We start from the raw sequence: 14,674 nt of genomic DNA, 5'->3' as shown, positions 1-14,674 counted from the left end.
ATTATAGTGGTTATTCATTGCCTTAGGCTAATATATATGTATTGTGTAGTGTAGAGTTGTCAGAATAAAATTTTTATTTATGGGAAAGAGATCTAGCTCTCGAACGTAGTGCATTATACATCTTGGCTTTCCAGTACAGTACAGTTACAGTTACAATTGTCATGCTTGTTCTTGATAGTATGAATCATGGTGACCGTTGTAAATACTTATTCTTTCCCCAAATAGGCAAGATGGTGCCGAATCTCGAATTGCAACAATAGTCATTCGTGGGTCTACTGATAACTATATGGATGATATAGAACGAGCCGTAGATGATGCCGTCAACACATTCAAAGGACTTTGTCGGGTAAGATAATGCACAGTGTAGTAGTGAGAAGGAAAAGTGGATTTTTTTTTTAGATTAATTTTTTCTACACTAACGGGCATTTTGCAAACTCAAGAATAAGTTAATTTCTAAGGAAGTTCATTTTCTTTTTTACTGTTAATCTTTTCTTTCCCTCAGTTATTGTTAGCAGTACTGCTTACACTCAATTCACCGTTGTATGGGAGGTTCCAGCTCTTTGGACTGTCACACTATTTGTACCTGATGCAGTTGTAAATTTGTATTTGTTTTCAGAGGTGTGGATAGCAGTAACGTTCACAACTACTTTCAATGCATTCCACTTGTTCATAACCCACACAAAAATTCTTGCATCTAACTTTCACCTTTGTCTTACATTGTCTTATATACTAATTTCTCATTTGGAAAAGATTATACCTGTCCACATTTTATACTCTTAGTATTTTGTATGAAGTAATAGCAAGTATGAAGCAAGGATACCAAATAAAACCTAAACTTGGACGTGTAAGTTTTCCTCGTGCCAATTATGAATTATAATTTTGAAGTTAATACTTTATGCGTATCGTTATTGTCATTGTATTTATTACTCTAACAGGATGATGCATTGCAGTTTGGGCCAAATTCTGCATAAATAGCTACATAGTCTCACTTGCTTAATGCCTTCTTTTGATAATTCTGTGTAATTACAGAAAAGCAGAATTGGACACCCAAAATATGTTATAAATTGTAGTGTAAAAGTATTTGTAATGATTCTAGGATGGGAGGTTTGTAGCAGGAGCTGGTAGCACAGAAGCAGAGTTGAGCCGTCTTGTAGAACAGTACGGGTTGCAGTGTCCAGGCCTAGAACAGTATGCTATTAAGAAGTTTGCTGAAGCCCTTCGAGTTTTCCCAAAGGTAAGCTCTATAATTATTATTTTTTGTAATCACTGTAATTGTTCCATAAGTACCTGCTCAGGAGCTTGATCTCTACTTGGGTTATTTAAAGGGTGCTTACTTATCAATGTTGATAGTGAGGTGTAGCTTTTCCACACCTGATGCATTTTTACATCTCTTGACATTTTATGTCATTTCTAGAGGAGCTCCTTTTGGCTCCCTGAAGTTCTCATCGAGGTTGCTCCTAGTTACTAGGAGTCAGTCGTGGAGTTATTTGGTCTACTGGGGCCAAGAGCCTCCTAACGGAGGCACAAAACTTGGTGACATTCTGCCTACCCCACTGAGGAAGCATCCAGTCAACATACCTATACAAACCACTGCTAGATTAAAAAGAACCAAAGCCTCAAAACTATGTAAATAAATAATCAACACTCGAAACTACCTTAAACTTTTTGGAACCAAATAAATGCCCCTCCAGTTTGGGACCCCAGAGTCTCCCCCAACCCTCCCAAGCCAGGACTGTTGCTTATGTGGACATCTTTGGTTGTCCACTGTAGTGCTCCTGGGTCACCAACCAATCATGTGGGTCCTGCTGTAACCAATTCTAAGCTAAGTTCCAGCCATCCTATGACTTAGTCATATGGGGCCATATGAAGCCATTGCTTGTTTGTTTAAATTGTATTACCTTTGTGAGCATTTTTTTTTACTGGCTTGCTGTTTGGGCTTGCTTGCACCTCGAGTATGTGTTTAGGGTTACTTACCCGGGTGCTTCCTTGGTGCTGTCCCTGCACTGACATTACTTCTCTGGGGGCTGTTTGGGCTTGCTTGCACCTCGAGTATGTGTTTAGGGTTACTTACCCGGGTGCTTCCTTGGTGCTGTCCCTCCACTGACATTACTTCTCTGGGGTGTTTCAGAGTTTGCTCTTTTGAAGCCTGACCACTTGGGTGGTTGGATATTTCAAGTGTCATTTGACTATCTAGACCTGTGGTGAACAGTTCAGTTGGTTGGGTGCACTGGGGATGCACGCTCCTTTTACACAGCAAACCAAAGCAAGCGTTCACAACCGCATTGACTAGGCTGTTCTTGCATACTTTTCTTCCAGAGCATTCCCAGTGCCTGGGTGTCTTGTTTGGTCATTCTTTCAGGACCTGGTAATCCCCTGCAGTGTTTCAGTGTGGTTACCATGGATTGCCCTGCCAAGCCTGCACTTTCCCTTTGAGGTGTATTTGTCATCTGTGCCACATAGTAATGATCTTTTCTGCCTGTCATGATGTCTGTTGGGTCGGTGACACCCAGCAACATAGTCCTGTGGTGTTTTTCTGCATTCAACATATCTTTCTAATGCAGTTTCTTAGGTTGAAGCCCATCGGGCAGCTGCCACTTCGTGGGTTCGTTTTGCTTATATTCAGCATTTCCTGTTTTGTTCCTGTTTGGGTGCCCCAGAGTTGGTGTTGGTGAATTCCACTTTGGTTTTGTCTGCCTTCTCTTCCTTCCCTTTCTAGTGTGGTGCGCCTAGTTTCTGTTCCCTTCCCCTGCTTCTGGCTCCGAAACGTCTGGCTCTTTCCAGGGATGTAGGAACTTCATGCATGGTTTCGTTTGCTTTCTGGAGACTTTTCTTTAGATGAGTTATAAGTCACACCTGGCAACAGTCAGGCATTTTCTGGCCCTCTTAGTTTTTTGTCTAATTAGATACATGAGAACATTGATTCAGTTGGCTCAGTGTCAAGTGTGGGAGGCATTATTGCCTGTAGCTTAGGTTTTGCGGCATTACCCAAGTTGTATGCACCCATCCTTCGGGAGGTGGTGACAGCTGGTCTTGTGTGTAGGTAGTCCATGCTGGCCAAGTCTCTTGATTCAGCTTGGTCCTTTGCATTTTTGTCTGCCTCCTCCCTTTTTGCCTCTTTCCTGAGGATGTATTTTCTTGGTTTTTGTTTTCCTTTTGGTCACGTCATCTGGTTTCTCGTTTTTTTGTACTGGGGCTCTGTACTCAGAGGTTCTTGTGCATCACAGAAAGGTGCCACTGCTCATGGTTCATGCTGGCTCTTTTACAACTCGCTACCTTTGACGGTCGAGGGATCGTCTAGCCCAGTTTGCTAGCTCATGGTCTCATGATTTGTGGGCCTTTCAAGTCATTTCCTGTGGTGGAGGTGATATGTTCCTTCTCCATCCAGGGATTGGGGATTTTGGATTAGGTCTCTTTCTTGCTCTTCCATCAGGTCATTGTGGATGGGTTGGCCCTCTAGCATGGTTGAAATGCCTGCAAGTCTTGGGTTAATCCTCGATTCTTTGGGTTTGAACAAGTTTATTGTCCAACCTTCCGCATGACTACTCTGACCTTGATGCTCTTCGTATTAACCCCTGCACTGCGTACTTGTTACATATGACAACCCCCATGATACATAAGAATAATAGTTAAAAAAAATTTTATTCTAATATTGTTAAAATGGATTCCCTGACCTGACCATGAGAATTCAAATATAATTTCATTATTGCATTATTTTGGCTGTAGTGAAGCAAAGAATGTGATGATGCCATGACATATTTATGAGTACTTGTGCAGCAAATGCCCCGGGCATTTTATGTGGGCCATTCAGGCAACGAGAGTTGCTGGGAATGATAATTTTCCTAAAATGTCAATATAATCTCTCATTTTCTGAGGGGAACCCCAATGGGGCTCACTGATTAACACTTAAGCTGCCCAGGTTCTGGCCCAAGTCGGCCGGGTGTTGCCCGTGAGCGCTCTGTCACACGTCAATGTTTGTATTCTTTCCAGTTTTCTAACCTTATTTTTCGTGCTACGTCATTCGTTTTAGTATCAAATTATTGACAGTAGAATAGCACACATTAATTAAAAAAAAAATCCCACACTAAGTGTACTGTAAATATTTTTTTGGTAAATTTTTATATATTGATAACGGTGGTTACGTCATCGACCAGCACCGCCACACTAAATGTGTATACTCTTTCTAGTTTTCTGATCTTATTTTTCGTGCTACATCCATCATTTTAGTATAATGTGTTGGCAGTAAAATAGGATGTATTGTAAAGCAAATCCCATAATTTGCTTGGCATGCTACTTGAAATGCCATCTACACCACTGGCATGAATCCAGCCTCAACACCAATGCATTAGCTGGGAGATGTAAATCTTATAATATGCACAAGGTGGGAACTTTAAATTGAACTTAAGGCCAATTTCCCTTCAGTTTCCCTAAGAGACATTACATAGTATTGTTTGCAGGCTTAAGTGCTGACACAACATACCATCCCCTAGTAATGCTCCAAACTCCTACCACTAGCCAGAGCACAGTTCCTAGTATTAGAATCCTGGTCACTAACTCCAGAAAATAGGTCGTCATGAATGTCCATGGTAGTAAAGGAATAGTAGGAGGCACAGTTGCTGTAATAGATGCTGGGACTGCAGCAGTGGTTATGTAGGCCTCACTCGTTCTTCAATGTCACTGCCTGAATCACTTGTACCTGATTGTTGTGTACAGTCTTTATCAGTATCATCTTCATCACTATCAACGTTGGATTCTAGCATTTTCTTGTTGATCTCTTCATTGGTGACCGAGGCTGTGGCATGTGCTTTGCTCATGGTTGCTTTGGCCTACCCACCAACATGTGGGAGTCCACAAATTGTTTTAAATGTGGCTGTTCATATGTAGGGTCATCATATGGATGCCCTATTTACTGTGTAATGGTTTTAATCTTAGGCTAGACCTAAAATAAACCCCTGCGCTAAAATTGATGAACGCATCTTTAAGTTTGACCGCCGACTGGACAAGCTTAGCTTGGACAGGTGTTGCTGCAGTGACTTTCTGGATGCTTTTCCGGTGGTTTGTTGGTGTGTCACATGCTCTGTTCCTCCCTGAGGCCAGGTTCTGGCTCTGGTACCCAATAGGCCAAACTGAAATCTATGGCTGACTTGACTTAGTAGTTGGGAGCATTATCACAAAGATAGCTTCAGGGAGCCACTGGGACTTATCCAGAAAGACATTGAATGCGTTTCATTACTTAAAAAAAAAATTATCTTAACAGCATCTACGGACATGGCTTCCTGTCTTTCAATATTTTCAGAAATGTCATCATAATCACTTACATGTGTAGATTGAAATAAACTGCACATTTTCTACGTAAGAATTTTTTTGTTTTCCATTGATACTGGGTGCTGGTAATAATACTATATACTAATATATACAACATAATACTAATAATAGCAATACTAAGGTCTTAAGAAAACATACTTAAAAAAAATATCAACATAAAATGTGCATTTATTAAGACCTAGATGGATGTTTTGAGCACTGCACTGTGGAAAGTGCCTTTAGGCGCTCTGAGAGTGGGGCTATTTTTTTTAACCCTTCAATTGCGCATCGCATCATATGATGCTTTGACCGACTTGCAGTAAATTGCGCATCGCATCATGTGATGCTTTGGAGTACTACGCAAGATTTAACCGGCCCGCGGATACACGGGGTTCACCACACCTTCATCAGGGCTCTTGTAAACAGACGGCATTTTTTTTTTTAAATCGTGGGCCAAACTCCAGGGTGTTAGGGGCCTCAGTATTGAGTCAGCTACCAAGCCTGGCGCACGCAGCATGAGCTCACAGCACTGCTGTTCAGCTTGTGACCACAGCATCGCCTAAAAATGCCATAATATACTTGTTCTGGATTGTGGTGATATTTGGCGCTGTGCGCCATGGAGGGAGGAGTAATGCTGTGGGAGGGAGGATGGTGGCGTTGTCTTTTGAGTGTATGGCCACCTTTTATTGACTGCACTCACCATACCAGCTTAGTGGTTCGCTATGGTGAACACAAATGTAGATACTTATATATAACGTGTGTATAGTGTGAGATAATAGCGAGAGTAGGAGGTTGGGAGCCGGAGCCGCCATTTTGGTGAGGGAGGAGCGTCGTCTGCAGGACTTATCATGTTGTTCACTGATGACCACGATGGTCTTTGGGCACCATACCAGTTTACTTGTATAAGTATGGTGAATAAAACAGGTAGATGTTTATATATAATGTGTGTATATAGCGTAATAACACCACAAACAGTATTAGTGCGTCTGGCCTTGAGGGCAGCCGCCACCAGCTGACTGTGTGAGTAGCTACGTCTCTCTGCCTTTACTCACCATACAAGCTTAGATGTACAGTTATGGTGAACAAAACATGTAAATACTTATATATAACGTCTGTATATAAAAGCAAAAACAGTATGGTGGGTGGAGAATGGTGGCAGGTGAGGTGAGGGAGGGAGTGGCAGCCAGTCACTGCCTGCCACTGCCACTCAGCATACCAACTTAGTGGTGTGTCATGGTGAACAAAACATGCAGATACTTATATATAACCTGTGTATATAGTGTAATAACCGGCAAAGTATTTGTTCACTGTTTGATGAACATAATTGAATCAACAATATGCACACCATATTTTTGAGTACAGCGATGATTCACTCATTTTATTATATAAATATATCACACTACACACTATTGAATAATATTACAGCAAAAAAAACTACGAAAAATCAGACATTGAAATAATTAGGTAATTATCTCTTTGTGGAAACTCTGGCCTGACAGCTGGCGATCAACAGACCGCCTGGGACGCACGCTCAGTCAGCGCCTGATTTTTGTCACACTTCCCCGCCCTATAGTGGGCAATATATGCCACTTACGATTTTTTTATTATTTTTCCCATGATCAGTGAACACAAATTAACAGGTTAGGAAGAAAATTTTTTTTTTTTTGGGGGGGGGGGGTATGCGCCTGTGGGTGTCAAATGGTATATAGCTATGCGCCATTTAAGGGTTAATTAGGCTATATTTCAATGTTTTTAATGTTTTCATTACTCTGGGTTTTGAAATGGAAATAGTCGAGTTTGGAAACATTTTGACATTAACTTTCCTTAATATTTATAAAAACAAAAATATGTCCTTGACAATTGCGCTAAAAATATTTTTGCCGAAACCAGGCGCGCAGTGCAGTGGTTAATAATTATCCTTAAAGCTCAATGCATCTTATGTACATTAGGCTTTGTATTTTCCAATCACTGGTTGAAACAATGTTCTGTACAATTAAGACTTTTGTGAAGTGCTAAAACTACAAATATATTAATAGTGAATTTTATTTTTTCTCTCCAAAGGTTCTTGCTGATAACTGTGGTGCATCAGATCAAGAAACACTCTCCAACCTGCTAGCAGCCCACACCGAAGGCAAAACAAATGCTGGCTTTGATTGTGAGGGAGATGGATCTAATGTTATTGATGCAGCAGAGAAGGAAATTTATGATCTATTCCTTACTAAATTTTGGGCTTTAAAGTATTCTACTTCGGCTGCTAACCAAATTCTTCGTGTAGACCAAATTATTATGGCCAAGCGAGCTGGTGGACCAAAACCAAGGGGAATGGGGCCACAAGATCCTGATGATGATTAGTCATGTTGATAAACTAATATATGTTGTTTTGCACTTCAATTAATATTTCACTTTACTTTGGCTGCCTTATTAAAACGAGTCAGGGGAGAAAATATTCCTGCTAATTTGCTTTAGTTCCGGAGCAAAAGGAATAGCTTGTATCTAATTTCAGCAGCCCACTCGTGTCAAGCTAAACCTTTTTCTTAAGCTGGAGCTTTTTTATATATAAAGTATATATAGCCATTTAAATTTTTATTCATCCTAATCACATGCTTTTGTCCCAATGCACACACAGATTATTATAATTTGTAGGTTGTTACAAATTATAGTGGGCTGGCTATAAAAAAGTTTATTACAAAATACATGGTTTAAACAAATGGTTGTGAAGCAATATCCTATGCAACTTCGTTAAATTAATATTGGTACAAATAAGTAACATAATACAGTTTTATGTTTTTTTAGAATGTATAGAAAATTTATTAACAGGAAGCAGTGTTATATAACAAGTTAAATAGCATTGTATATAATGTCAATGTTTACAATGTCTGTCAAATGAATAATAGTATTTTCCACATGCCTATCCTAGTACTGTACTAATACAGTACTATATAACTGATCGGACATTTTCTTGCAAAATTAAATTAAAAGTACACTTAACCTTTTTAAATTTAAAAAGGTTTTTAATGCATGAATTAATCTTACCATAGCCACTTGTGACAAATCACTGGAAACTTCCAAGCATCTGGATGGCCATAGTGTGGAGTATTATTTGCAAAGTCCTGGTTGCTCCAACGAAAAATTGGTTGCTGGTCATATGTAGGTCCATTAACTGCAAGAAATTGGAGATCTAGAGCCAATTTTGCAGTTGTCATTTTCATATCTGTACCTCCATGAGATCGATGGCCAAGCGCACCAAATGGGTAAGTCCCATTCTTGGGATTCAGATCATTCCTTGCAGAAATTGCATTTTCTGCACTGTATGGTGGTGTGCAATTGCAATGTGCTAGAGGATCATGCTTATAATTATTATACCGCATTAGACTTATCATTGTACGAATATTTTTAACAGAAGTATGATCTCGTTTGAAGATTAGAGCTCTTGGGGTTTCATCGTATGTAAACCAGTCTCCATACTGTTCTACCATAGCTGGGCCACCACTAAGATTGAAAATGGTTGGGTAGAAAGGAACATTGTAGCTGGGCCAGTATGATTGCTTCCGCAGGATGTGAGATTGGTCGTCTCTAACAATGAGACCAGGGAGTTGCTCAAGTACCCACAGCGTATTACGTCTGAAAATTAATATTCAAAATGTAATGTGTATAAAAACTTAACCTCATCAATTATTTTGGGGAATATTATTAAAGAAAATTAGGTACTAATGATGAACTTTATTATAAATATATTAACTATGGAATTTGACCAAATGCCCACAAGTGAAAGTGAAGCAATATTGTATTAAAATAAGAACTGGTGAAGACTTTACAGCATACTTGATTACAGAAATGTAGTACTGGACTGTACTGGTCTTGGTTTAAACAGAATACAGCTGCTTTTACAGCATCAAAAGGTGCATGTCGGCAAAAGCTGCCATAGGCAGCTATTGCATTTTGCGTGATTATTTCACCAATGCAACATTTCGAGTGGGCATAAGGTACATTGAAGATATTTATGTGCAATACCAGAAACATTGTTGCCCAATAGTCAGATTGCAGAATAAATAAATGGGTAGGAACTGGCTGGCTTCTGCATTCAAGAGGGAACTCTACAAAAACCTCCAAAGAATACCTGAGCAGCAGTGTCACGCAGCCTGGTTGGTGACCAGGCAACGGGGCTGTTGATCCCCAGAAGCTTCACGAGGTAGGTAGGAATCTTTATAGGGTATCCAGATTCCCCCTCCCATCACTTTTTACTACTTTAAATACACACCATTCTTGTCACTGTTAACATCCTCACACCCTCTTCATCTCCCCCATACACCCCTTTCAATAACCAGCATACACCTTGTCCCTTCTACCCAGTCACACACCCTCCCCTTTCCCCAGCACACACCTTTCCAAATCTCCATTTACTAGGGGATAAAACCAAGAAATAGTGCAAGGTGGCAGACATGAAGTGCTAGCTATGCTAGAGCAACAATCTAACGACACTGGTGCTTTGAGTGAAAGTAGGAGGTTTTAAAGGAATTCAAATGTTGATAAAAAAAGGATGCCAGTGGAGCTGGAAGTGCCAATCAGTAATTAAGGAAATAGCCGTGTGATGCGGGACAGCTTATAAGTCTCATAAGGACAATTTAGTGGGCTAAGTATTAGCCAGGGCCAGTAAACAAAAACTATTAACTGACAAATGATACTCAAGAACCATTAATATAAACAAACTGATAACCAACAGTGCTTCACGGAGAGCCAGAAAGGAGGCCGCCCACAAGATTCCAAGCAATGCAGAATGTGTCGTATCTTACACTTAAGTGAATTTGTTTATTGTAATATTTTAAATCATATTGCAAAACATCCCCATATATGTAAAACCCAGATAATACTATCTTAATATGATAACCACATTACCTTGTGAATCGACAACTGACGATAACCACTGTAAGGGTTAAAATACTGAACAATTTGGAGGATATTGACCCGGACAGCTTCTTCAGAAGGCCATGTTACACACAGAAGGAACATTGGTTTCAAGCTCAAGAAGCCACAATGCATGACACAAAACAACAGATGGTTTATCTACCCTGTCGTCTTACAAATTGTCATTTTTCGTTTGTATGCGCTAAGGCCAAAAAAGGCTATAATTTGTAAATAAATTCTGGATTTTTTTTCTAGAACTGCAAATTATGGGTCCTTTTGTAGGTTAGGAGAGCATGAAGTTCTCCTAAGGTCTCAAAATGTCATGAAAACCCTTAATTGAAAGTTTACTCTCCTAACTCAACAGACTAAGCCAGAGAACCCAAAACAGGACAGTACGTCACTTTTGCGAGCTGATTCCATTTTCAATTACATCCTTGTTTAGCCTGATTGTGCATGTGAGGGAAAAGCAATGTAATGTGTAAAGAGGATAGGCAGGGTTTACCACCCATAAGCTGATAAACCCATGGAACTGCCTACACACTGAAGCCATACATGCTAAAACTGCCAAATTCAAAAATCCCGCACAACAAAATTATCAGGACAAAGGGGTACCTTTAATTTGCTGTCGACATCTTGTCCTTGTCGAGGCCTTTTGTGATGTAGTGGCCCTCAGGTAATACTGTACCACAGCCAGAGTATATGCAGGTAATGTGTGAAACCCCGACTTCATTCCAGTGGAAGCATCAGGACTCCTAGAGAATTCAACTGAATTCCAAGTTGCGTTACTTTTTTTTTTTTTTTTTCGCATATCGTAGCCTAGTGGTTTAGGGCTTCTGCTTACCCAGTATGCAGATTCGAATCTTCCAGATGGCTCCTACAGATTTTTTCAAAGAAGAAAATATTACAAACCATATCAAATTTACAGATGACACTGAAGATTTATGGTACAGTGGGAAGTGACAATGATTACCGAGGCCTTAACAAAGAGATTTAAGTGAACTCTACAAAAGGGGTCAGAAGACTGGCAAATGCAAGACCTTCATGAGGGGCATAGCAACCCATGCCACAACTACCAAATTAATAGCATTACATTACAGCAGATTGATCAAGAAAAGAACCTTTAAGTCAAAATCCACCACGCAAAAAGGTGCACAACAGGTAGGAGCAGCAGTCATAAAAGCTAATCAAGTTTACCTTTGACTTTAAGGAAAAGAAGGTAATGATTCAACTGTTTAAAATAATATAATAATAATTCATTGTGTTGGGGGACAGGAAGCCAGAGTGTATTCATACACATTAGGGTTATTAGGAGGAGTGGGTCTGTATATTAGGAAAGACCTTGTATGCTCGGCGCTCCTTAACATTACAAATGCAGCCCGTCCTCCAAAAATGGGGAGGTAAATGTAAGAGCACAAATAAGTGCAATTATGTACTATTCACAGCAGTCAGGAATTGTACTTATTTTCACTTAGTATTAAATCGTACTGTCAAATATATTGTGAATATTTGAGTTTACCTGAAAAACTGAATAGAAAACCACGACCTCGCCTAACCATCTTAGTTTTTGAAAATGATAATTTTATTGCTTCTTAATTACAATTAGTACTGAACCTATAGCTATATTGATATTATAGTTTTATAAAACAAAACTAAAATATAGCAATAAATTGTAAAGTAACTCTGGATATTTTCCAATTTTGTATAAAATCTCTATTGTTTAATAAAACTGAAAAAGAAATTCCTGATATTTAAAACTTGTGTATAGCAATTTGAAGTTTTAAAACTTCATCCTAAAATTTGGAGTGTCTTAACAGAAAATGAGGAGAATAAATGGGGAGGTAGATGTAACAGCCCCATAAGTGCCATTATGTACTGTGTATGACAGTAAGGAAATGTACTTATTACACTTAGTATTAAATCGTACTATCAATTCGGAGGATGGGTTGTACAAATGAGGTGGTAGAGGTTATCTTGAGATGATTTCGGGGCTTTTTAGTGTCCCCGTGGCCTGGTCCTCGACCAGGCCTCCACCCCCAGGAAGCAGCCCGTGACAGCTGACTAACACCCAGGTACCTATTTTACTGCTAGGTAACAGGGGCATAGAGGTGAAAGAAACTCTGCCCAATGTTTCTCGCCGGCGCCTGGGATCGAACCCAGGACCACAGGATCACGAGTCCAGCGTGCTGTCCGCTCGGCCGACCGGCTCCTTAACTAGAGGTACTAGGAGCAAAAAAAATAAGGAAAATAAACTTAGTTATTATTCTAATATACAAACCGCCAGATGCAACAGCCGACGAATTCGCAGAACAGATAAACAAAATAGTGAACAGCCTTGATAAATTTTACGGGCTATTCGTGCCCGTGCCACCTCTTGGGTGGCTTAATCTTTATCAATCTTGATAATTTGGAGAATCTGATACCTGATATTATCTTCCTAGGTGACTTCAACTTGCCTAGTCTAAGATAGAGAACAGCAAACAATAATATTATACCAGGAAATCTATCGGGACATAACCAACCACAGATTAGAGAACTGCTTAGATTCTGTGACAAATTTTCACTCAACCAGCAGATATCAGAGCCAATGAGAAATGAAAATATTCTAGATCTGGTCTTTACAAACAATGAAGACATAATCAGGGACATTACGATATCAGATACCGCATACTCTGATCACAAGCTCAATGAAGTGCAAACTACCATTAATACTCAGAACAGACCTAAAACGTTGATCAAACGAGAGGTAAAGTTCAGCAAATTCAATTTTATTAATAAAAGGATAGACTGGTAGAAAATAAACATGAAACTTACAAACATTCCATGGTAAACTGTTCTAAGTAATACAAGTCCTACAGAAGGAATTGAAAAACTGACTTTGGAAGCATATCAAGTCTGTTTGAAACATGTTCCTTTGAAGAAAGCCAGAAAAAGGTCCAACGTAGAAAGAGAATGCAGACGACACTATAAAAGAAGGAAAAAAATAACGGAAATGCTTAAACAGACAAGACTTTCCCGTCAAAGAAGGAATAATTTAAATAGGGAGATTGAAGAAATCCAGTGGAAATTGAAACACTCATATCAGACTGAAGAAAGGCAGACATGGAGGATGACAAAGAAATTGGTGAAATCCTAAAAAAGCAGTATGAGGACATGTTTAGCACTCCAATAAACATGAGAGTGGAAGATGCAGACAATTTCTTTGTGTGATATCCAAACCCCTGTAAATATAACTGATATCAACACAAGCATACTAGATTTTGAAAGAGAAATTGAAAAACATGCCCATGCATTCAGCTCTGGGTCCAGATTCATGGAATTCAATATTTATAAAGAAATTCAAGGTACCGGTAGCACAGGCACTCAGTATAGTGTGGAGGAAGAGCTTGGACATAAGGGAGATATCAGATGTACTTAAAGTAGCAGACATAGCCCCTCTACACAAGGGAGGGAGGGAGCAAAACATTGGCAAAGAATTATAGACCAGTTGCACTAACGTCCCACATAATAAAAGTATTAGATTCATGGAAACCAATCCAGGCCAACATGGATTTAGAGCAGGAAGATCATGCCTCTCACAGCTACTTGATCACTACGACAAAGTCACTGAGTCATTAGAAGAAAAACAGAATGCTGATGTGGTACACGGACTTCGCAAAGACTTTCGATAAATGTGACCATGGAGTGATATCACACAAAATGAGGTCAATGGGAATAACCGGTAAAGTAGGACGCTGGATACTTAGTTTTCTGTCAAACAAGACACGATGAGTAACAGTCAATCATATAAAATCGAGTCCAAGCACAGTTAAAAGCTCTGTACCTCAGGGTACAGTCCTTGCACCATTGCTTTTCCTTATTCTCATATCAGACATAGACAAAAATACAAGTCACAGCTTCGTTTCATCCTTTGCAGATGACACAAAAAACAGCATGAAAATTACCTCGGCCGAAGACATTGAAAAACTTCAAGCGGATATTAATAAAGTTTTCGACTGGGCAACAGAAAATAACATGTTTAACAGTGATAAATTCCAGGTACTAAGGTACAGTAAAAATGAGGACCTTAAACATAATACAGGGTACAAAACACAATTAAATGTGCCCATAGTAGGAAAGCAGCATGTAAAGGATTTGGGAATAATGATGTCTGACGACCTAAAGTTTAGGGAGCATAACCAAGCAAATATTGCGTCAGCCAGAAAAATGATCGGATGGATTACGAGAACTTCCAAATCCAGGGATCCCATCACAATGGTTGTACTATACAAATCACTTGTACTGTCCCGTCTTGAGTACTGCTCAGTACTCACTTCACTCTTCAGAGCAGGAGAGATTGCTGAAATAGAGGGAATACAGAGAACATATACGGCATATATAGATGCAATAAAGCACCTAAATTATTGGGATTGTCTCAAAGCTCTCCAAATGTACTCACTGGAAAGAAGATGAGAGAGATATCAAATAATATACA

The 14,674-nt window shown here is 39.5% G+C and overlaps 2 protein-coding genes across 6 annotated transcripts in view; one reads left to right on the top strand and one right to left on the bottom strand.

Moving 5' to 3' along the window:
• The window catches only part of CCT8 (chaperonin containing TCP1 subunit 8), a 26,413-nt gene extending 18,538 nt beyond the window's left edge, over window positions 1-7,875 (top strand). The window contains exons 7-9 of the mRNA XM_045751573.2: window positions 226-346; window positions 1,097-1,234; window positions 7,363-7,875. Coding sequence (XP_045607529.1) covers window positions 226-346; window positions 1,097-1,234; window positions 7,363-7,653 — 550 coding nt within the window. The 3' untranslated portion in view covers window positions 7,654-7,875. The remainder of the gene's footprint in view (window positions 1-225; window positions 347-1,096; window positions 1,235-7,362) is intronic.
• A 91-nt stretch (window positions 7,876-7,966) lies between these two features.
• The window catches only part of lama (lamina ancestor), a 50,368-nt gene continuing 43,660 nt past the window's right edge, over window positions 7,967-14,674 (bottom strand). For all 5 annotated transcript variants that reach the window (XM_069329878.1, XM_045751571.2, XM_045751568.2 and 2 more), the window contains one exon: window positions 7,967-8,922. In XM_069329878.1, coding sequence (XP_069185979.1) covers window positions 8,331-8,922 — 592 coding nt within the window. In that variant the 3' untranslated portion in view covers window positions 7,967-8,330. The remainder of the gene's footprint in view (window positions 8,923-14,674) is intronic.

The sequence above is a fragment of the Procambarus clarkii genome, chromosome 23 (genome assembly GCF_040958095.1).
Source record: "Procambarus clarkii isolate CNS0578487 chromosome 23, FALCON_Pclarkii_2.0, whole genome shotgun sequence".
Classification (NCBI taxonomy): Eukaryota; Metazoa; Arthropoda; class Malacostraca; order Decapoda; family Cambaridae; genus Procambarus; species Procambarus clarkii.
This window is presented reverse-complemented; position numbering and strand designations above follow the sequence as displayed.